We start from the raw sequence: 22878 nt of genomic DNA on the forward strand, positions 1-22878 counted from the left end.
GTATGATACAACTAGGTAACTAGTACATCTGCTTTTCCATTAATCTTCCCACAAATCCTGGAAATCCTCAAAATGTGTGCTCATTAAAATTATTTGTTTACAGTTAAGACTGAGCGAAGGGCTGTAGCTAGAAAGAGTACAGCAGCAAGACCTTGTACACCTCCCAAGGAGGTGCTGAATATGGTTGAACAAGAAAAGAAGGGAATAGCCAGGGTATGTATTTTTCATTCTTTTTTGGTAAATATACTATTATCTCATAGTATTAGTGAGTTGTAGTTGCGTTGTTCTCTAGACTGTCTGTGTAGGTTGTAGTTCTCTTATATATTAATTTTTATCACCTTGTTCCAGTTGTTACATGTTTTTTGTTATGATATGAATTTAATATTAGCAATAGTGTTCAGATACATTCCTTTGAATTCTTCATAAGCTATACAATTAATTTCCTCATATGGAGAAAGAGGAAAAGGACAAAAGGTAGGGAGGTGCCTAGAGTGAACTCTTTAAAGGAAAAGGAGGAGTACAAGAAGAAGCTGAGGGAGGAGTGGGAGGGAGTGAGGGATAGAGTAGAGTTAGGAGTGGAGGAGGAATGGGGATGTTTCAAGGAGGGAGTCACAAAGTGTGCAAAGATGGTGTGTGGAACAAGAAGGACAGGAGGAAATAGAAGGAAGGGTAGTGAATGGTGGGATGAGGAAACAAAGAAGGTTTTAGAAGAGAAGAAGTGAGCTTTCACAGATTGGTTACAAAATAGGACGAGGGAGTCATATGAGAGGTACAAAGAAAAGAAAAGAGAAATAAAGCAAAAGGTAAAGGAGGCAAAGAGGAGAGCAGATGTGAAATGGGGTATGAGTATGACAGAAAATTTTGAAAGTAATAAAAAGATGTTTTGGAAAGAAATTAAGAGAGGAAGAGGAGGGAATCAAGTAAAGAAGAAAAGGTAAAAGGTGCAGATGGAGAGATGATAATGGAAGAGAAGGCAGTAAGGGGAAGATGGGCAGAATATTTTAGGGAGTTGCTTAATGTGAAGGAGGATAGGGAGGGAAAGATAGCTGCAGTGGGAAATGCTAAGAAAATGAGAGTGATGAGTGAGGAAAATGGAGGAGAAATAAGGAAGGATGAAGTGAAGGCAGTTGTTAAGATGATGAGAGCAGGTAAGACACCTGGTCTGGATGGATGTCATGCAGAATGTCTAAAAAAAAGGAGGTACAGTGATGGTGGACTGGCTGGTGAGGTTATTTAATGTTTGTTTAAGAGAGGGTAGAGTGCCGGAGGACTGGAGGAGTGCCAGTATAGCTCCACTTTACAAGGGAAAAGGGGACAAGTGTGAGTGTAGTAGTGTCAGAGGGATTAGCTTGTTAAGTGTAGTTGGGAAGGCTTATGGGAGGATCTTGATTGAAAGGATTAGGAAAGGAAGAGAGGGAGTAATTGGTGAGGAACAGTGTGGATTTAGGACGGGTAGAGGTTGTGTAGATCAGATCTTTGTGGTAAGACAAATATGTGAGAAAGCTATAGGAAAAGGTAAGGATGATTTTTGGGCTTTTATGGATCTGGAAAAGGCTTACGACAGGGTAGACAGGAAAGCACTGTGGGAGGTTTTGCGGATATACGGGATAGGAGGAAAGCTTCTAGGAGCTGTCGAGTTTTTACGAGAGTAGTAGAGCATGTGTCAGGATTAGAAATGGAGAGAGTGAGTGGTTCGAGGTAAATGTTGGACTTCGTCAGGGATGCGTTATGTCGCCCTGGCTGTTAAACTTGTACATAGATGGGGTAGTGCGAGAGGTAAATGCAAGGGAAGTGGGTCAGGGATTGGAGATGGTTAAAGAAAATGGAGAAAAGTGGGAGGTGAGCCAGCTGTTGTTTGCAGACGACACCGCTTGTGGCAGGATCATAGGAGGGATTGAGGAAGTTGGTGACAGAGATTGGGAGAGTGTGTGATAGAAGAAAGCTGAAGATAAATATTGGTATATGTAAAGTGATGAGATGTACAAGGGGGGAAAGTGGCAGCAGACTGGAAGTGAGCATTAAGGGAGAGCGACTGGAGGAAGTGGATAGTTTTAGATACTTGGGTGCAAATGTGGCAGGAAAAGGTCGAGGGGAGGTGGAGGTAGAATGTAGATTGAGAGAAGTGAGTAAATGCCTTGGTGGATTAAAAAGTGTAATGAGGAATAGACATTTGGGAATGGATGCTAAGAGGAGACTGTATGAAAGAGTGATTGTGCCAACAGCATTATATGGGGCAGAAACATAGAACATAAGAGAGGAAGAGAGAAGGAGTTTGAATGTGTTTGAGATGAGGTGTCTGAGAAGTATGATGGGGGTTACTAGTCTAGATAGAGTGAGAAATGAGGAGGTGAGGAGGAGAACAGGGGTGGAAAGGGAACAAGGAGATAGGGTTGATGAAAGAGCATTAGGATGGTTTGGACACATGGAAAGATTGAGTGAAGAAAGACTAGTAAAAGAGGTATGGAAGGCAGATGTGGAGGGAGTGAACATGAGAGGACGTCCTAGGATGAGGTGGATGGATGGGGTGAAGGGGGCTTTGGGGAAAAGGAGAATGTCTGTTGAGGAAGGACGGGAGAGGACAGAAGACAGGGGTGAAAGGAGAATGGTTGTATATGGATGATGCTGTGATGCATGAGGTGGAATGGGTGGGGGGATGGGGGGAGAGTTAGTATGTGTGAGCAAAATTTGATGCAGCCTGAAGGGATTTCTCCCCGTCTTCTTTTATGCATGGGGGGACGGAGAGGGGATGTCGCCGATTTAATGAAGCGATCTTGCTGTGGATGTGCTGTGTCTTGTGACACTGCTTCTGACCCAGGGCAGTGGACAAGGTGCAGGGATGACCCGTCATCCAGGAGGTGCTAAGATGAGAGGGAGGGTGGAGGGGTGTGGAGTGTATTCAGGGATGGAATGGGTGGGAGTGATTTTATGCCTTTTCCTTTTTGGCTACCTCCCTTGTAAAGGGGAAGAAGCCTTGGTATATGTATGTTTGCTTTATACTTTTATCATAATTGATTCAACATTGTTTTTTCCTTCTGTTACCTTTGTCTTTTTTGGTCAGAAATACTCCTTGTTTTTCCTTTCTATTCTTAATCCAGCAGTTGTATAGACCTTGTCACACAGTGTTTGTTGAAAGAGTGTTAGGATGGTTTGGACACATGGAAAGAATGAGTGAAGAAAGACTAGTAAAAGGTATGGAAGGCAAATATGGAGGGAGTGAACATGAGGGGACGTCCTAGGATGAGGTGGATGGATGGGGTGAAGGGGGCTTTGGGGAAGAGGGGAATGTCTGTTGAGGAAGGACGGGAGAGAACAGAAGATAGGGGTGAATGGAGAATGGTTGTATATGGATGATGCTGTGATGCATGAGGTGGAATGGGCGGGTGGATGGGGGGTGAGGTAGTATGTGTGAGCAAAATTTGACACAGCCCGAAGGGATTTCTCCCTGTCTTCTCCTATTATGCATGGGGGGATGGAGAGGGGGGGTTGCCGATTCAATGAAGCGACCTTGCTATGGATGTGCTGTGTCTGGCGACACTGCTTCTGACCCAGGGCAGTGGACAAGGTGCAGGGATAACCCGTCATCCAGGAGGTGCTAAGATAAGAGGGAGGGTGGAGGGGTGTGGAGTGTATTCAGGGATGAAATGGGTGGGAATGATTTTATGCCTTTTCCTTTTTGGCTACCTCCCTTGTAAGGGGGAAAAAGCCTTGGTATATGTATGTGTATGCTTCTGACTCAGGGTAGTGGACAAGGTGTAGGGATGACCCGTCATCCAGGAGGTACTATGATGGGAGGGAGGGTGGAGGGGAGTGGAGTGTATTCAGGTATGGAATGGGTGGGAATGAGTTTATGCCTTTTCCTTTCTGGCTATCTCCCTTGTAAAGGGGAAAAGCCTTGTTATATGTATGTATGTATGTACATTGTCTCTAACCCGATTTGCCTTTTCTTTAATTACTTGAATGATTGTATCTTTTGCATTTTCCTGCATCTGTTGTACTATTTCTTTAAAGACAATTTCTTCATTTTCTCTGTTTTGACTCCATTTCTTAATCTTTTGCATACTTTACTCACTTAAGTTTTCTTAAATATTTTCAGTCATTTCTTGTATTTTATTTACCTCTTTTTATAATTGCTCACTATTGGTAGTATCATTAATCTTCATTTTTTTTAAATTCATTTCACATTTAACTTCTATTATGAAATTTTTCATCATCTTGAGTTTGTTCCCAAGTTCAGAGTTTGATATCTTCAGATTGGATATTTTGTTGTTAGCTTGGGCTAAACATTACATTAGTTCTACAATCTCCTTCCTTAATTCAGTGAATTCGTTCTCCCACCATTCTCTCTGGTTACTGATTTCCCCTTCCATGTCTGTGATTTGATTCATATTTCTTTTTTTGCACTTACCAAAAACGGAAAAGGAGTCTTCATTATACAATTTAAATCTTGCTGCTGGTGTTCCCATTGGTCTGTTTGCAATGTACTTTGGCGTAGCATACATATACCATATACATATATATATATATGTGTATATACAGTATATATATATATATATATATATATATGTGTATATACAGTATATATATATATATATATATATATATATATATACACATATACCAAGGGCTTTTTCCCCCTTACACGGGGGGGTAGCCAAAAAGAAAAAAGGCATAGAAATAACTCCCACCCATTTCATTTCCCATATATTCCACTCCCCTCCACCCTCCTCCCTCCCTCCTATCTTGGCACCTCCTGGATGATGGGTCATCCCTGCATCCTGTCCACTGCCCTGGGTCAGAAGCAGTGTCGCAAGACGCAGCACATCCACAGCAAGGCCGCTTCATAAATTCAGCGACCCCCCCCCTCTCCATCCCCTCATGCAGGAAAGGAGAAGACGGGGAGAAATCCCTTCGGGCTGCATCAAATTTTTTCTCATACATACTTCCTCACCCCCCATCCCCCACCCACTCCCCCTCATGCATCACAGCCTCATCTATACACAACCCTTCTCCATTCACCCCTATCTTCTGTCCTCCCCCATCCTTTCTCTACATTCCTCTCTTTTGTAAAGCCCCTTTCACCCCATCCATCCATCTCATCTTAGGACGGCCCCTCATATACACTCCTACCACCTCCGCCTTCCACACTTCTTTTACTAATATTTCTTCACTCATTCTTTCCATGTGTCCAAACCATCCTAATATTCTTTCATCAACCCTATCTCCCAGCTCCTTTTCCACCCCTGTTCTACTCCTCACCTCCTCATTTCTCACTCAATCTAGCCTAGTAACCCCTATCATACTTCTCAGACATTTCATCTCAAACACATTCAAACTACTTCTCTCTGGTGGGGGAAAAGAATACTGACACCGAGTATTTCCACTTGAATCATAAACGGCGACAAAAAAGGGACAGGGGATGGGATTAGGAGTCCTACTACCTGTAGCCCCAAAAGGGGACATTCCTAAAAAAGAAAGAAAGTTTGGCATAGCTCCCCTAGATATCTCTGCTTTCGAGTTGACATTCGTCTCGAAATCATCGTTTTTATTTTCTTTCATCTCTTGTTAGATCACTAACACTGCAGAGAAATAAGTTAGTATAACCAAGTGCTCACCCTCCCATTCAATACAAACTAGGCTTCCTGTTTTCCTTGCACTATTAACCTCTTCCCTCCGGGGCACATCGCACGTCTGGCAGCATTAGCTGCCTGACGTGCGATGTCTCGTCATAATAATCGCATTATAAAAAATAAAGTCAGTGCTAAATTGTCCGTTCTCTTACACCGTGTATTTTGATAACCATAGGAAACTGATGAAGCCAGTTTAGAGAGAATGAAAATTATTTAGGTACAACTACAATAAATATAATCAAGATGGTGACTTCGGCATCAGCGAGTACCTACTTGCACCGTATGGAAGTGGTTAAGAATTTTGGTTTGGACACATGGATGGTTTGGACACATGGAAAGAATGAGTGAAGAAAGACTAGTAAAAGAGGTATGGAATGCAGATGTGGAGGGAGTGAACATGAGGGGACATCCTAGGATGAGGTGGATGGATGGGATGAAGGGGGCTTTGGGGAAGAGGGGAATGTCTGTTGAGGAAGGACAGGAGAGGACAGAAGATAGGGGTGAATGGAGAATGGTTGTATATGGATGAACTTGTGATGCATGAGGTGGAATGGGTGGGGGAGGATGGGGGGTGAGGTAGTATGTGTGAGCAAAATTTGATGCAGCCCGAAGGGATTTCTCCCTGTCTTCTATTATGCATGGGGGGACGGAGAGGGGGGGGGTCGCCGATTTAATGAAGCGGCCTTGCTGTGGATGTGCTGTGTCTTGCGACACTGCTTCTGACCCTGGGCAGTGGACAAGGTGCAGGGATGACCCGTCATCCAGGAGGTGCTAAGATAAGAGGGAGGGTGGGGGAGTGTGGAGTGTATTCAGGGATGGAATGGGTGGGAATGATTTTATGCCTTTTCCTTTTTGGCTACCTCCCTTGTAAGGGGGAAAAAGCCTTGGTATATGTATGTATGTAATAAGAATTTTCATCTTCGACAGTCTATGGACCTCAAGTGAGATGTTGACAGTTGAGAAGCTCGATAGTGTGTATGTGTGTGTATGTGCACATTTGTATATATGTGTGTGTGTGTGTGTAAAATACATTCTAGGTCTCACTGAGGCCTATGCACAGTGACACTAAATGATAAAAGGAAGAAGGCCCCCCAAAGGTACTGTGCCATCCCCCCCACCCACACACACACACCCTTCTTCCCAGGGTGGAATTGACAACCAACCTATGTTCAGAATCCCTCACCTTCCCCCACCTATACCTGAAGATATGGCCCCAAGGGGCCTATGATAGGGAGATAGGAATACTACCACTGTTACTAAATGGGATGTAGCTAAGGGATTAGGACTCCCCCTTTCAGTTTTTCTCATACAGATTGACTGTCAATAAAAAAGAAAGTAGAAAGAAAGAAGAAACTAACAGAACATAACAAGGAATAGCTGCAAGAACTATTGATTTATCTATTTACTGTATCTACCAGTAGGGTTCTTCCTTCTTATAAGGGAAGTAATCAGCTAAATGCATGCACCCACCACCACCCATTTTCCTTTCATTGTAGCACCTTTAAATGAAGGATCATCCCTGCCTGGGTCAGAAGCAATACAGCAAGACAGCACGTCCACACCAGGGCCAACCACAGCATTTACATGGCAACCCTCCTTCCTCATCCTCTTATGCAAAAATAAAGAAAAAGAGTAAGCCCTTCAGGCTGCATTGATTTATATTTCAAAACAAAGAGAAAACCCTTCTGGCTGCATTGATTTATATTTCATTCACAACCATTCTCCACTCACAACTATCTCTTGCTTTCTCCTTTCCCTGCTCAATAGACATTCCCCCTTTACACAAAGCCCCTTTAACCCCATCCGTCCATCTCATTCTTGGTCTCTCCCTCAGGTTTAATCCATCCACCTCTGCCTTCCACACTCTTTTTGCTAGTCTTTCCTCATTCATTCTTTCTATGTGCCCTAACCATCCCAGTATTCTTTCATCTACCCTATCTGCTAGCATCCTTTCCACCCCCATTCTTCTTCTCACCTGGTCATTTCTTGCTCTATCCATCCTTGTAACACTGACCATACTTCCCAAACACTTCGTCTCAAACCCATTTAAATTTATTCCTAAAAAAAGCAAATATGGACCATACAGTTTCATAGGTATAATCATCCCTTCATTTAATATCTCATTTCATCCATTCACAGATGCACATTTCTCATGACACTTTTCAATCCCCCAAAATATTTGCTTCTCTCACCTTACAGGTGATTTCCACTCCCACTCCTGCATCTTTTGCCATATGCATCCCCAAATACTTAAAACTGTCTACTGCCTTCAGCTTCTTTCCTGTAAGACTTACTTCCAACTTTTTGTCACCCTTCTCCATGTACACCTCATCACATTTACTTTCAACTTCCCATTGCATACCTTCCCAGACTCCTTCACTGCCTTAGTCCCTCCTCTGACCCTGCCACAAGTGTAATGTCATCCACAAACAACAACTGGCTCAATTTCCACTTCCCTCCACTATCTCTAACCATCACCTTCACACTTACCTCCCATACCACCCCATCCATGTACACATTGAACAGCCATTGTGACATGACAGCCCTGACACAGCCCCACCTTTACTTCAAACCTAATTTTCTCCATTTTGAATCCTTATAGGCTCTATTAATCTCATAAAAACTCTTGACTGCCCTTAACAGCTTTCCCCCAATCCCATAGATCTGCAGTATTTCCCAGAGTGCCTTCCTATCTACATAAACCCTCTCTAAATCCATAAAGGCCCATGAAGCATCCTTGCCTTTTGGCAAGAACTTTTTACAAATCTGCCTTACCTTGAAAATTTTATCCATACATCCTCTACCTTTCATGAAAACACACTGCTTCTCACCAATATTTTGATGCAGCTCAAAGGGATTTCTTCCTGTCTTCAATGTCAGTGCACAAGGGGATGGAAGAAGGTCACAGATTAAATGAAGCGGCCTTGCTGTGGATGTGCCATGTCTTGGTGTATTACTTCTGAACCAGGGTGATGGGTGAGATGTAGGGATGACCCCATCATCCATGAGGAGCCAAGTTGAGAGGGAGGGAGGAAAGTGTGGTGAATGGGGGTGGAATGGGTGGGAGAGTAATTATGCCTTTTGACTTTGGCTACTTCCCTTGTAAGGGTAAAAGCTCTTGGTATTTGTATGTATAAACCCTTGCAACTACACTCAACAAACTGATCACTTTAAAACTACTACAGTCACATTTGTCCCTTTTCCTTTGTAAAGCAGAACTATACAGCCACTCTTCCAGTCCTCTGGCATTGTCCCTTTCCTGAGACACACATTAAACAATCTTACTGGCCAATCCACTATAAAATTATCTCCCTTTTTCAGACAGTTTGCATTATATCCATCCAACTCAGTAATTTCAGATAATTCCTAGTAAAAGTTAGTTATGTTTACTTATTTCTTTCTTTTCTTCTTCAGAAATTGGAATTGCCAACTGTCATGCCAAAATATGAGCCTCATTTATGCTCCAAGTCATGTATTGTATCCTCTGTTGGAAGTATGAATGAATACAAGGGGAAGTCCCCTCTCGCTTTTCCTATTTATTATAATTGGAGAAGGTAAGTATAAGCTTCCTTTCGAAGAATGAATTTATTATAATAATTTAGTAGATCAGTGAGGACCAATGATGGGTATCTGCATTTGGTAGTCTTACAAGATGGACAAGAGAGCTGCCCATTTTCAAAACCCATCAACCTCCTCACTATCATGAGGTATAGCCCTGAATCCCTGAGGAGCTGACACTCCATCTCAGGACTGGGCCCAAGATCTTTCATAACTTCAACTGTATTTCTCACACTTTTTCACACATAGAGAGCTGATAGCCGGCAACTAATCTCCTCTCCCTACCACTTTTAGCTGATGATACAGAAATAGTCCTATGCTGATATAACACAGACAACAGCCCAAAGTTTCTTTCCCGAGAGATCTGTGGGAGGCTCTGAGGACCTACCTGCAAGATGACAGTGAGGCTGCCCATTTTCAAAACATGTTAACCCCCACCTCCATTAAGAAGTACAGCCCTAAGAGGTTGACATTCTTCTGTATTTCTTATACTTTTTCACACAAGGGTAGCTGATAACTAGTGACTGCTCTCCTCCTCCTTTCACTTTGAGCTGGTGATATAGAAACATCCCCACTTTGAAACAACATAGACAGCAGTCCAGGGTTTCTTCTTGGACAAAAGTCTGTGGGAGGTTCTGAGAACCATTGTCAGCATATGTAGGACTGGAGGTTTTTGACTTAGTGGAGCTCAAGGTGACTCTTTGGTCCAGTCCAGAGACCAAGTGCAGGCCCCCCTCAGGGCCACACCTCTCTGGGGAGGTGGGGATAAAACATGTCCACTTGTGGGTATTCTTGGGCAACTCGTGTGATTGATAAGTTTTATTGAAATACATACAAACACACAGGACACCTGATACAGAAGCCAAAACCCTCTTAGTAGAATGACATGAAAGTGGCAGGAACACAATTCTATGCCAGAAGCCTTATCAACTCACCCCTCACATTACATCTCACAAGCACCATCAACAGAGCACAACAAAAAAAGAATCACAAGTAACATACTACTCAAACATCTACCACAACCTGCTCCCCAAACCACAAAAAAAATCCACACAGAAGCACATTAATACCCAGATAACTAAACAAGCCTTTCAAGAAAGACCACCTAATTCAATATTCCAACAGCAACAACCCCAAGATATGTCCCACAGAGAAAATCCTCCTGCACCAGACAAAAACCTCACAGTGTTTGCACTCAGGTATCTGTCATTAAAACAATACCAACAGAGAATAGGCATGGCCACCAATTCAAACTGCCCCTGATGCAACCACCACACAGAAGACACATCACCTCATACTACAATGGCCTACACTGTATCCCTTGACAACACTCCTCTCATAGTGACTTGTTATCCTGCCTGGAGGCTGCAAGAGATGCGTAATGGATTTATTGATTGGTTGATTGACTATACATTGTCTTCCTGCTATGAAGTTGGTTATACACTTTTTGTCATTGTTATGAATATCTGTTGGTTATCTTTTTGGATACTGAAATATGTGTCTAGGGACTTTGTAAGAAGCCTTGTTCATATCTATGACTACCAAAACTGAAGATGAGAAGGTTGGTGAAAGAGTATTTGGATGGTGTAGACACATGGAAAGAATGAGTGAAGAAAGTTAGTAGAAGAGGTGTGGAAGGCAGAGATGGTTGGAGTGAACAAGAAGGGACAACTAAGGATGAGATGGATGGATGGGGTGAAAGAGGTGTTGGGCAAGAGGGGGATGTCTGTTGGGCAAGGAAGGGAGAAGGTATGAGATAGGGGTGAGTGGAAAATGGCTGTGTATGGATGATACTATAATGCTAGGAAGGGAAGAAATGATATTTTGACACAGTCTGAAAAGATTTCTTACTGTCTTCTATTTTTCTGCATGAAAGGACAGAGAAGATGGTTCACCAATTAAGTGAAGCAGCCTTGCTGTTGATGTGCTTTGTCTTGCTGCATTGCTTCTGACCCAGGGCAGTGGGTGGGGTACAGGGATGACCTGTCCTCCATGAGGAGCTAAGGTGAGAAGGAGGAAAGGGTGGTGGATGAGAGTGAAATGGGTGGGAGTGGGTATATTCCTTTTGACTTTGGCTACCTCCCTGATAAGGATGAAAAAGCCCTTGGTATATTATACCTATATCTGATAGCTTTTTTCCCCTTTATAAGGGAGATATCCAAGTCAGAAGTACTTACCTATTTCCACCCATTTCACTCCCTTCTGCCACCCCTTCCACCTCTCCCATCTCAATTCCTATTGGATGACAGGTCATCCCTGCATCTGCCAACTGCCCTGGGCCAAATGCAATGCAGCAACACATTACATCCACAGCAAGGCTGCTTCACTTAACCAGTGACCCCCCCCCCCTCCTCTCTGTCCCCTCATGCAGGCTGTGTCAAAATATCATTCACACTATATTTGATATTCACCTCTGAGCCTGAAATTGTGGAAGAAATAAACTATAAAACACCAATTGGAAAAAGTGACCACATACTAATAGAGATCGAGCTTAAGGAACAAAATATTGTGAGAAGGAACGAGAAACATAGAGAAGGAAGATTAATGTACAACAAAACTGACTTTGTAAAACTTAGAAAAAAAATTCAAAATGCCTTTTGGGAAAAATGTGCAAATGATGAAACAAAGATGGAAGAGAAATGGAACATTTTTAAAGAAATATATAAGGAGGGAATAGACAAACATGTGCCTAAACAGAAACAGAAAAGGGAGTACATAAAGTGTTGGTATAATAAAAAATGTAGTGCTGCTAAAGATAGAAGAGACAAAGCTTGGAAAAGACGGAAAAGGGACTAAATGGCAAACATGCATAAAACTGAGAAATGAATACATAGACATACGAAGAGAAGAAACTATGAAAAAGATATAATAGCACAATGCAAAGATCAACCTAAACTATTTTACAGATATGTAAATGACAAACTAAAAGACAAACATGAAATAGTGAAACTGTGTGAAGGAAATAAAGAATACACAGAAGATGTAGAAATGGCTGAAGTAATGACCAAACACTTTAAATCTGTATTTACAATTGAAAGCTCACAGATGTGGGATGATAGTTACCAAGAAGGATCCCCTAAAATTAAAGAAATAACGGTGACACAGAAAGAAATAAGGGACCAAATATGGAAACTCATTGTCAGAAAGTCACATGGGCCAGACAGAATAGTGAACTAGATATTAAAAGAATGTATAGATGAACTCACAGATAAAATACATAAGATAAATGACTTCTCACTCGAAGAAGGAAAAGTACCACAGGACTGGAAAAATGCTAATATTGTACCAGTATATAAAGAGGAAATAAAGAAAATCCAACAAACTATAGACAGGTATCCCTTACAAGCACAATTGCAGAAATATGTGAAAGAGTTATCAAAAATTATTGGACTAAACACTTGGAAGAGAACAAAATACTAAACTCCAACCAATTTGGATTTAGAAGTGGAAGATCATGTACTACAAACTTAATATGCTTTTACTCAAGATTGGTAGATATAATACAAGAAAGAGATGGCTGGGCAGACTGTGCCTTCCTGGACCTACAAAAAGCTTCTGACAAAGTACCACACAAAAAACTACTAAGAAAAATTGAAACAATTGGTGGAATACAAGGAAAAATATTGGAATGGATGAAAGACTTCTTGGAAGGAAGAAAAATGAGAGTGATACTTGGAGAAAAGAATTCAGATTGGGTAAACATGATAAGTGGAGTCCCCCAAGGCTCTGTGTTGGCTCCGATAATGTTTGCTGTTTATATAAGCGACATGGATGAAGGAATTGAATGTTATATAAATTTCTTTGCAGATGATGTGAAACTATTGAAGAGAGTGAGTAACGAAGAAGATTGCAAATCTTTTCAGGAAGACCTAGACAAAGTCTGGAATTGGAGTAAAAAGAACGAAGTGAATTTCAACATTAAGAAATGTAGTGTAATGGAATTCAGGAAAAGTAAAAATAGAATATCCGGTAAATACAAAATTGGAACAAAGGAAGTTACAAAAGTAAACTCAGAGATAGGAGTAATTATCTCAAACAACATAACACCAAGCAAACATGTAAACAAAATAGTTGGAGAAACCTACAATTCAATAAGATCAATGAAAGTGGCCTTTGACGACATGGACGAGGAAATGACAAAGAGAATACTAGTTACACTGATAAGACCAAAATTGGAATATGCAGTGTCACTATGGACACCCAGTACAATAAAAAACATAAAGATGGCACCAACACTTAGCAAGTTGACATATGAACAAAGATTGGACAAACATAATTTATTAACTCCAGAGCAAAGAAGAGAAAGAGGCAATTTGATAACCATCTATGGAATTATGAAAGGGATGGAAATCCTTGATAGGGATTATCTACTTAAATGGGACAGAAGAAATACAAGAGGACACAAGAAGAAACTTAAGAAGGACAGTTACAGGAGAGATCTGAAAAAGAACAGCTTTCCACACAGAGTAATAGATACATGGAATAAGTTGAAAGAGAAAACAGTGAGTGCTGAAACTATACATGGCTTTAAGAAAGAATTGGAAGGTCTCTACAAGCATAGCTTTTCTCCCGCAAAACACAACTAGATAAATAAATACATGCTGGAATACACAGCAACACTATGGACACCCAGTACTAAAAGGAATATAAAGAAATTAGAAAGAATACAGAGAGCAATGACAAAGTTGGCACCAGCTCTTTCCAAATTAACATACGAACAAAGATTATCCAAATTGGAATTACTAACACTGGAACAGAGAAGAGAAAGAGATCTATTGACTCTATAGAATCATGAAAGGAATGGAAATCCTTGATAGGAATGATTAATAAAATGGGACAATGGAAAAACAAGAGGACATAAAAAGACACTCAAAAAGGATAACTATAGAAGAGATCTGGGAAAAAAAAAAAAAAAAATAGCTTCCCACACAGAGTGCTGGATACCTGGAATAATTTAGATAAAGAAACAGTGTGTGCAAACATTATTCAAGCTTTTAAGAAAAAACTTGATGCTGAAAGATACAAAGATGGGTCACCATGAGCATAGCTCCCTTCCTGTATAACACAACTAGGTAAATACATAAGCATCCCCTACCCAGCATCCCCCATCCATCCCTTCCTCCCTTGTGTAACAGTGTCATCCATACACAGTCATTCTCCACACAGCCCTATCTCCTGCCTTCTCCCTTCCTTGCTCAACAGACATTCCCCTCTTGTTCAACACCCCTTTCACCCCATCCATCCATCTCATCCTCAGTTGTCCCCTCGAGTTCACCCCCACCACCTCTGCCTTCCACACCTGTTTTACCAATCTTTCATTACTCATTCTTTCCATGTGTCCAAACCATCCCATTATTCTTTCAGCTCTATCTGCCATCTCCTCCTCACATCCTCGATTCTCACTCTATCCAACTTAGTAACCCCTACCATATGTCTCAGATATTTCATCTCAAACATATCTAAACTTTTCCTCTTTGCCTCTCTTAAATTCCAAATATGCTACGTACAATGCCATAGGCATAATCTCCTCTTTGCATCCATTACCATTTGCCTGTTTCTCATAACACTTTTCAAATCCCCAAAGGTATGTACTTGCTTCTGTCATTCTACAATTTACCTCCACCTCCATTCTCTCCTCTCCTGCCACATGTGACCCCAAATATCTAGAGCTATCCACTTCCAGCCTCTCTCCTTTTAGACTTACTTCCAACTTGGTACCACCCTCTGCCCTTGTATATCTCATCACCTTTTACCCACATTTACCTTGAACTTTCTCCTATTGCATACTTTCCCAAACTCTGTCACAAACTCCCTTAATACTTCCTGTAATCCTGCTACAAGTGCAGTGTCATCAGCAAACAACAACTGGCTCACCTCCCACTTCTCTCCATTTTCTTTAACCATCTCCAATCACCTATCCATTACCCTTGCCTTTACTTCATGCACCACCCCAACCATGTACACATTAAACTGCCATGGGGACATGACACATCCCTGATGCAGTCCCACCATTACCTCAAACCACTCAATCTCTCCATTTCCCATTCTAACATAGGCTTTACTACTCTTGTAAAAACTCTTGACTGTCCTTAACAGCTTTCCCCTATTCTATATATCTGCAGAACCTCATAATGCCTTCCTACCTACCCTGTCATAACCCTTTTCTAAACCCATAAAGGTCCAAAAACATCCTTACCTTTTCCTAAAGCTTTCTCACATATTTGCCTTACCTCTCCTAAAACCCACACTGTTCCTCACCAATTACTCCCTCTGTACCTCTCCTAATCCTCTCAATTAAAACCCTCCCATGAGCCTTCCCAATTACACTCAACAAATGGATCCCTCTGAAACTACTGCACTTACAATTGTTCCCTTTTCCCTTGTAAAGTGAAACTATACAGGCACTCTACCCTCCCTTAGACACACATTAAATAACCTTACTAACCAGTCCACTATTACTGTACCTCCTTTCTTCAGACACTGCATGACACCCATCTAACCCAGGTGCCTCACCTGTTCTCATAATTTTCGGAGCTACTTGCACCTCATCTTTTCTTATTTATCCTCCATTTTTCTCTCCCATCACTGTCATGATTTTTAGTACATCCCACTGCTACCAGCAATCCCTCCCTATCCTTGTCCACATTCAACAGCATCCTAAAATATTCAGCCCATCATCCCCTTCCCTTCTTCCATTAAGATCTGTTCATCAGCACCTTTTACTTTTTCTTCTTTACTTGACTCACCTTGCCTTCATCTTTTGATTTCTTTCCAAAACATCTTGTTATTCCTTTCAAATTTTTCTGTCATACTCCTCCCTTATTTGGCATCTGCTCTCCTTTTTGCTTCCTTTATCTTTATTTTGCTTCTCTTCTTTTTTCTTTATACCTCTCATATTTTTCTCTCATCCTACTTTGCAACCAGTCCCTGAATGCTCGCTTCTTCCCTTCTACTACCTTCCTTGTTCAACATAGCATCTTTGCACACCTTGTCACTTCCTCCTTGAAACACCCTATTCCTCTTCCACACCTACTTCCATTCCATTCTTAACCACCTACACACTTCTCTCAACTTCTTGTACTACTGCTCCTTTTCCTTCGTATTTAAACAGTTTGATCTAAGCACCTCTCTACCTTCTGCCCTTTTCCTCCTTCTCCATCTGTCCTTCACTCTCATCTTACCTTCCACCTAAAAATTATCTGATATTCCCCCACTCTCTCCCCAAAGAACATGTACATCCAAAATGCTTCCTACTCTTTTCCATTAACCTCTTCAGTACAGGCCAAAATCTTGCGGGCAGCATTAGCTGCCAGACGTATGATGTGTCGTAATAATACTCGCATCATAAAATATAGTCACCGCTTATATCGATCGTTCTCTCTTTCACCCGTGAATTTTGATAACCATAGAAAATGTGATGAAGACAGTTTAGAGAGTATGTCATTACGCAAGGGCAACTACAATAAATATAATTAAGATGCCGATATGGCAGCCTCGCGTATCCACTTGCTCCTCATGCCGCCTACGTATGCGGCACCGTATGGAAGGGGTTAATGTTTTATCAACCACCCTTCCATCCACCACCCTCTCCCATGTGTACTTATACTTGACTTACTTCCCTAACACTGTGTTAGCTATCATCAACTCTATAAACACATCACTATTACAGTATCCGCAAAAAATATAGAGCGCCCCTCCCTTCAAACATAATGAGATTGCATCCATGTACTCAAAAATAATGTTATAAAATTAAACAATACTCAGTTTTTAGTATTTGGTCATCTGTCCTTTAGCTTTGATGACCCTTTGTAGACATCTTGGCATTGAATCAGACAGTTTTCTGAAGTAATCCAGCTCCATTTCTGTGGTCCACATTTTCAAAATCTCATGGGAAAGCCATGGCACAGATGATGTGTAGCAGGTTGAGAGCTGATTTTTCATATAATTCCAACAATTCTCAATTGGATTTAAGTCAGGAGAGTTACCTAGCCACACAATAAGCTCAACATTATGATCAGAAAACCATTTCATCACTGGTTTTGCCGTATGGCATGGTACATTATCCTGCAAACATTTCTCACATCCATGAATCTCATAAAAATGCAACATATGGCCATTTAGCACTTTGATATGATTATCATCTCTCATTGTCATGTTTTTTGGAAGGAAAAACAACCCTGCACTACCCCCTGCACCACTAAATGAACCCCACACCATCGCACTGAGGAGAGTAGCAATTGGAATTCTTGGGACGTCTGATCCTCCTTGGCCATGGTCTGATACATTTGAAGGTACTTTTGTCACTGAACAGTACCTTCCTCCACTGTTCAGCAGTCCAGTCTTTGTATTTGTGTGCAAACACAAGTCTCTTCTTCACCATTGGTGGGGTAAGGAGCAGTTTGTCACCAGGCTTGTACGTGGGTAGGCCAAGCTCCTTCTGCAACCGATGCTGTATGGTTTGTTATGGCACTCCTTGCAGCAAAGTCAGATGCCTTCTTTTGAGTTCACCTGCCATAATCTCTGGATCCTTGAGTGATTCATGTCTTAGGAGGTTGTCAGTAGACTTAAAGGTCTTTCTAGGCCTTCCAGGGACAGGTTTTTGAGGTGGTACGACATTGGGTGGGAGGCCACGAGCTGTAGCAACCAGACATTGAATGGTACTCTCACCTCGCCCTGTATGTCTTGAAATCTCTTTCATCAACACATTTTCAGGCTTTCAGGCCAAAATACAAGCCTTTTCCTCACCACTAAGGTTAGTAAGAGCCATGAGGACAAATGTCTCCTAAAACTGCAGTGCCACAAAGTGAAACAACGAAAATAGGGGGTAGGAGGCTGGAGCAAAAAATAACACAACCCCTCTCCACAAGAGCTCGAAGAGCACTAAGATGGGAAAACACAAGCTGGCTGAGTTGCTAGATGTAAAATAATAAGGACAAGATGCCTGACAACAGTGGGAAACGCAAAAAGTTCAGAGCGCTTTTTAGCCTTGATTTCAATGGGAAGCCATCAATACTTTTTGTGGATATTGTAACTCTTCACTATGATTTTTACTGGGCACTTCACACTTCCCAACAACTCCATCTATTGGTTCATCTCCTACTCTAGTTTTGAGATCTCCCAATACCACTACATTGGCATTCCACCCAAAACTCTATGCATTCATTGAACTCTGTCCAAAAAGCCTCCCTTTCCTCTACACTCTTCTCACTACCAGGCCCATATGCGCTTACAAAGGCCCACATCTCCCATCTGCTCATGTTGTGAAATATATGTTAGCAGGGTGCTGATAGAGTGTTCTCCTTTGAAACCATGTTGCTTGGTGAAGGTAGGTATTTCTGATTTGATTCTTGGTGTTATCAACCTCTCCATTAGTTTGGATAGAAGTGAAATTGGTCTGTTTGATGCAGGGATTTCATATTAGTTGTTTGGTTTCAAAATAACCCTTTTGCAGATGTTTGGGGTGTTGTGTAATCATGAATAGTTGAGGCTCTTATGCCTGTTTGGCCACAGTGTTTGAGGTGGATGTTTGAGAATTCCTGTTTCTTTTTCTTCTTCTTTATGGGTGAAAGAGGTGGGGGATGGCTTCAGCAGAGTTTGACTTCTTTATTTTCCTGTTTTCTGATGTGATCTTGAAGCTTGTTTTGGAGAAATGCATGTTCATGATGTCACATTGCTGTTATGGTGATGGAATTTTACCCTGAATTGGACCAACTGCTTCAAGGGTGGTGGTAAGGTTAATTTATTTTATTTGTTTATTTTTTGTTTTATATATATATATATATATATATATATATATATTTTTTTTTTTTTTTTTTTTTTTTTTTAATTATTATTGGCTATTTCCTGTGTGTGGGTGGGGTTGAAAATTTTCCTATAGCCTATGGGAATGTTTCTTGCTTGCCTTCTGGAGTTGCTATTTTGTTTACTGTTTTATCTAGTAATGGTCTATTTCAAAGAGAAACGGAGTTAGAATATGTTTTAAAATAAGTATGAAGATGATTCTTTCTGTCATTCATCTTGTAGGACCACCAGTGGCAGGTAATCATTATTGATCTATACTTGCTTATAATGTGATACATTTTATGAATTCTTTTACATTTCTTTATTTTTTTCTCAGACAGGTGGTCAAGTGCCGACATTCCCGACGTGGTTTTGCGCAAACACGTGTTTTCTATGTTGCTCCATGTGGGCGGCGTTTAAGGTCAATTGAAGAAGTATTAAAGTACTTGAGAAAAACCAGATCTGTTTTAGAAATTGATTGCTTTAGTTTTGAGAAAGGTGTAGACATCTCAAACTACTGGGAACCATCAAAGAAACTTATGTGGAAGGAAGTAAGTAATGTATTTATTGATAATAAAAGAGATGTGAGACAGTGGAGTGAAACTGCAGAAACCAATAAGTTTGGGAATAATATGTATGAAAGAAAACTGAAGATGAATATCAATAAGAGGTGAGAAGATTGAGAAGGAAGGGGAGAAACCTTATAGTATGCAGGGAGGATTGTAGAAATAGGTTTGGGTCTGTAGATAGTAATAGGTATGTTATCGAAATTTATATTGATTTAGGAATGCACTGTATTCAATATTATGTCACTGTATAATTTTTTGTAGTTCACTTTTATATGGTACTCATTCCCCTTCCAGGATATTTCTTGTGGTGAAGAAAATGTAAAAATCTCATGTGTGAATAGCTTAGATGAACATGCTCCACCTCTCCTGATATACAGCAGTGTCCGTCTTCCTACCAGCAGTGTCAGGCTCAACCTGGACCCAGGTTTCCTTGTCTGCTGTGACTGTGAAGATGACTGTCAGGTATGTTGATCTAGATATTCAATACTTGTACTCCTCCTTTTCTTTCTCATTTAAGCTGTTTACACGAAGCACCTCCCTACCTTCTGTCCTTTTCCTCTTTCTCCATCTATCCTCCACTCTTAACTTACCTACCACAAAAAAAAAAAAAAAAAAAAGGGTCCTGGAGCCGCATCGTCTACGTTGTGGGACCACCCCCCAACCCCAAGAGTTGGGGGCCAAATGGCGGCAACCAGCCCTGGCCACCGGCTCTACGCAGGTAGCACCGATCCCCGAGAGGAGCTACGACTGCCTTGGGGAGTACCACAATCCTTTTTCTCAACATGCAATGTTACGTTTTTTCTGCACCGAGGGGTGATTTTCCGGCGATCACCCCTCTTCTTCTACTTTTAGCCGGAGATGTAGAGAGTAATCCTGGGCCCACCACAAAATACACATGCCCAACATGCTCTAAACCCATTACCTCAAGCAGACAAAGGGCTCAGTTCAGTGCAATATGTGCAAAAACTGGGCCCACCTCACTTGTACAACACTTGTTGACACAAACCAATACACAAACACTTGGATATGTTCTACCTGCCCTCCAGTAACCCCACTCCCACCTCCCCAACCACAGCCACCCTTACCCACTCCCAATTTCCCTTTGCCCTGATCCCCAATCAGTACTCCCCTTCCTTTGTCCCCAATCTCTACTTTCCCCCCTCTAACCCAGATCCTATACCTTCCCCATTAACACCCCAACCACAACCCCAAACGGCAACATACAACACATACAGAACACACAACATCAACATATTACAACACAACATTGACAGTATTAACAAGAAAAAAACATGAGCTCGAACACTTTCTTAAACAACACAACATACACATTGCAATTATACAAGAAACAAAACTAAGACACTCACACAAAACACCATCATTTCATAATTACACCACCATCAGACAAGACCGGACCGACGGCAATGGCGGTGGACTCATCACCCTGATCCTCCACTCCCTCTGTTTTGTGGACACAAGTGACACAACCAAAATTCTCCTCCCTACCACAGATAACACTACAGAAATCCAATCCATTCGAATCCGCACAGGCAACAAATCAACACTGACATTAGTTAACATGTACATTCCCCCCCAATCATCCCCCACAGTTCCAAACACCTTCAGGCCTCAACTTAGCCAACTAGCCTCAATCCCCAACCTGATCATGGGTGGTGACTTCAACGCCAAGTCGTCTGCCTGGTATGTCGACAACCCTGACACAGACAGAGGGCTTGATATACAGACTCAGTTTGACTCATTGACTATCATGAACAACACACATAATCATACACATATCCCACACCAAGCCCTATACACTCCCTCCTCTCCTGATATCACCTTCTGCTCCCCCTGCCTAACCCCAGCAACATCATGGAGAGTGGTCGGAACCCTTGGTTCTGACCACCTTCCAATCATCATCACCACCAAAACAAGATGCACCCCAGTTGGCCACAGACACACAGACACACATACACCAATTACAAGAGAGCTAACTGGGAAGCTTTTACTGAAGAGACAGAACAACATTTTGAAACACTTAACAGTACACCAGTCACAAACATAAACAATGCTGTGCACACTTTTAATACAATCATACAAAATGCAGATAAGAGATACATCCCAAGAGGCAACAGAAAATTACACAACCCCAACTTCACACCAGAAATCCAAGGCCTCATCAGACGAGACACACTTAAACACAATACCCCCACACCTATCCCTCAAAACATAGCAGACCAAATACAAACACTAAACACTGTGATTGCCAATAAAATACACGAACAAAAAACACAAAATTGGCAAAACTTTATCAATATACTTGATCACAAAACAAACACCAGCAAATTGTATAAAACACTCAACAGCATTACACCATCCAACAGTAACACAACACACTCTCATGCAGCAATAATCACAATAACAGACAATCTACCCTCAAACAAACAACAAGCAAACACACTCATAAATCATTTTGCACAGTCTCTCTTCTCATCCTGACGACCGACGCACTATTCGACATAAGAAAGACTTTCCCACAGACTCAGACTATACACCCTTCATAGACAGTCAGACAAAACACATAATACATAATCTCAAGGACTCATCTGCCTGTGGCCCTGATAACATAAGTAACATCCACCTAAAACACATTGGACCACAAGGTATACACGCACTCACAAACATTGCAAACTACAGCTATTCACACAACACTATACCCGACATCTGGAAGCATGGTAAAATAATCACCATTCCAAAACCGAACAAAGACCCAACAATCCCAGCATTGAACCGCCCAATCACACTTCTCTGCACCCCCTCTAAAGTCATTGAATGCCTAATACTTCAACTTGTCACACCACATATTCCCCTTGCTGACTCACAACACGGTTTTAGGCCACTACACTCCACAAACACTCTTCTGATAAACCTCACACAAAGAATTTTAGATGGCATCAATTCAGATAGGCCCCACCCACCACAGAACACTTCTTATAACAATTGACATTAGTAAGGCTTTTGATGCTATACCCCACCAAAACCTAACAAATAAAATATATAACACAGACATGCACAATAACACCAAAAGATGGCTGGCCAATTATCTAGCAGGTAGGAATGCTTACGTCTCATATAATGGCCAATCATCGCACATCAGAAACATTAAGAATGGAGTACCACAGGGCTCTGTTCTATCCCCCACACTCTTTAATCTATACATGCATGACTTACCCACACCAGACACCTCAGAAATACAAATCTCTTCCTACGCAGACGACATAACAATCACATGCACACATTGTAACACAGACAAAGCTGCAGAAATAATCCAGCCATACCTTGAT

General features: G+C 41.5%; 1 protein-coding gene across 4 annotated transcripts in view; it reads left to right on the top strand.

The window, feature by feature from the left end:
• LOC143038110 (histone-lysine N-methyltransferase eggless-like) overlaps positions 1-22878 on the top strand; it is a 230375-nt gene that overhangs the window by 124125 nt on the left and 83372 nt on the right. For all 4 annotated transcript variants that reach the window (XM_076207097.1, XM_076207101.1, XM_076207099.1 and 1 more), the window contains 4 exons: positions 104-213; positions 9042-9181; positions 19303-19516; positions 19829-19996. In XM_076207097.1, the coding sequence (XP_076063212.1) occupies positions 104-213; positions 9042-9181; positions 19303-19516; positions 19829-19996 (632 nt within the window). The remainder of the gene's footprint in view (positions 1-103; positions 214-9041; positions 9182-19302; positions 19517-19828; positions 19997-22878) is intronic.

Source organism: Oratosquilla oratoria, chromosome 23, assembly GCF_046742065.1.
Source record: "Oratosquilla oratoria isolate Oo_2021 chromosome 23, ASM4674206v1, whole genome shotgun sequence".
In the NCBI taxonomy this organism is placed as follows: Eukaryota; Metazoa; Arthropoda; class Malacostraca; order Stomatopoda; family Squillidae; genus Oratosquilla; species Oratosquilla oratoria.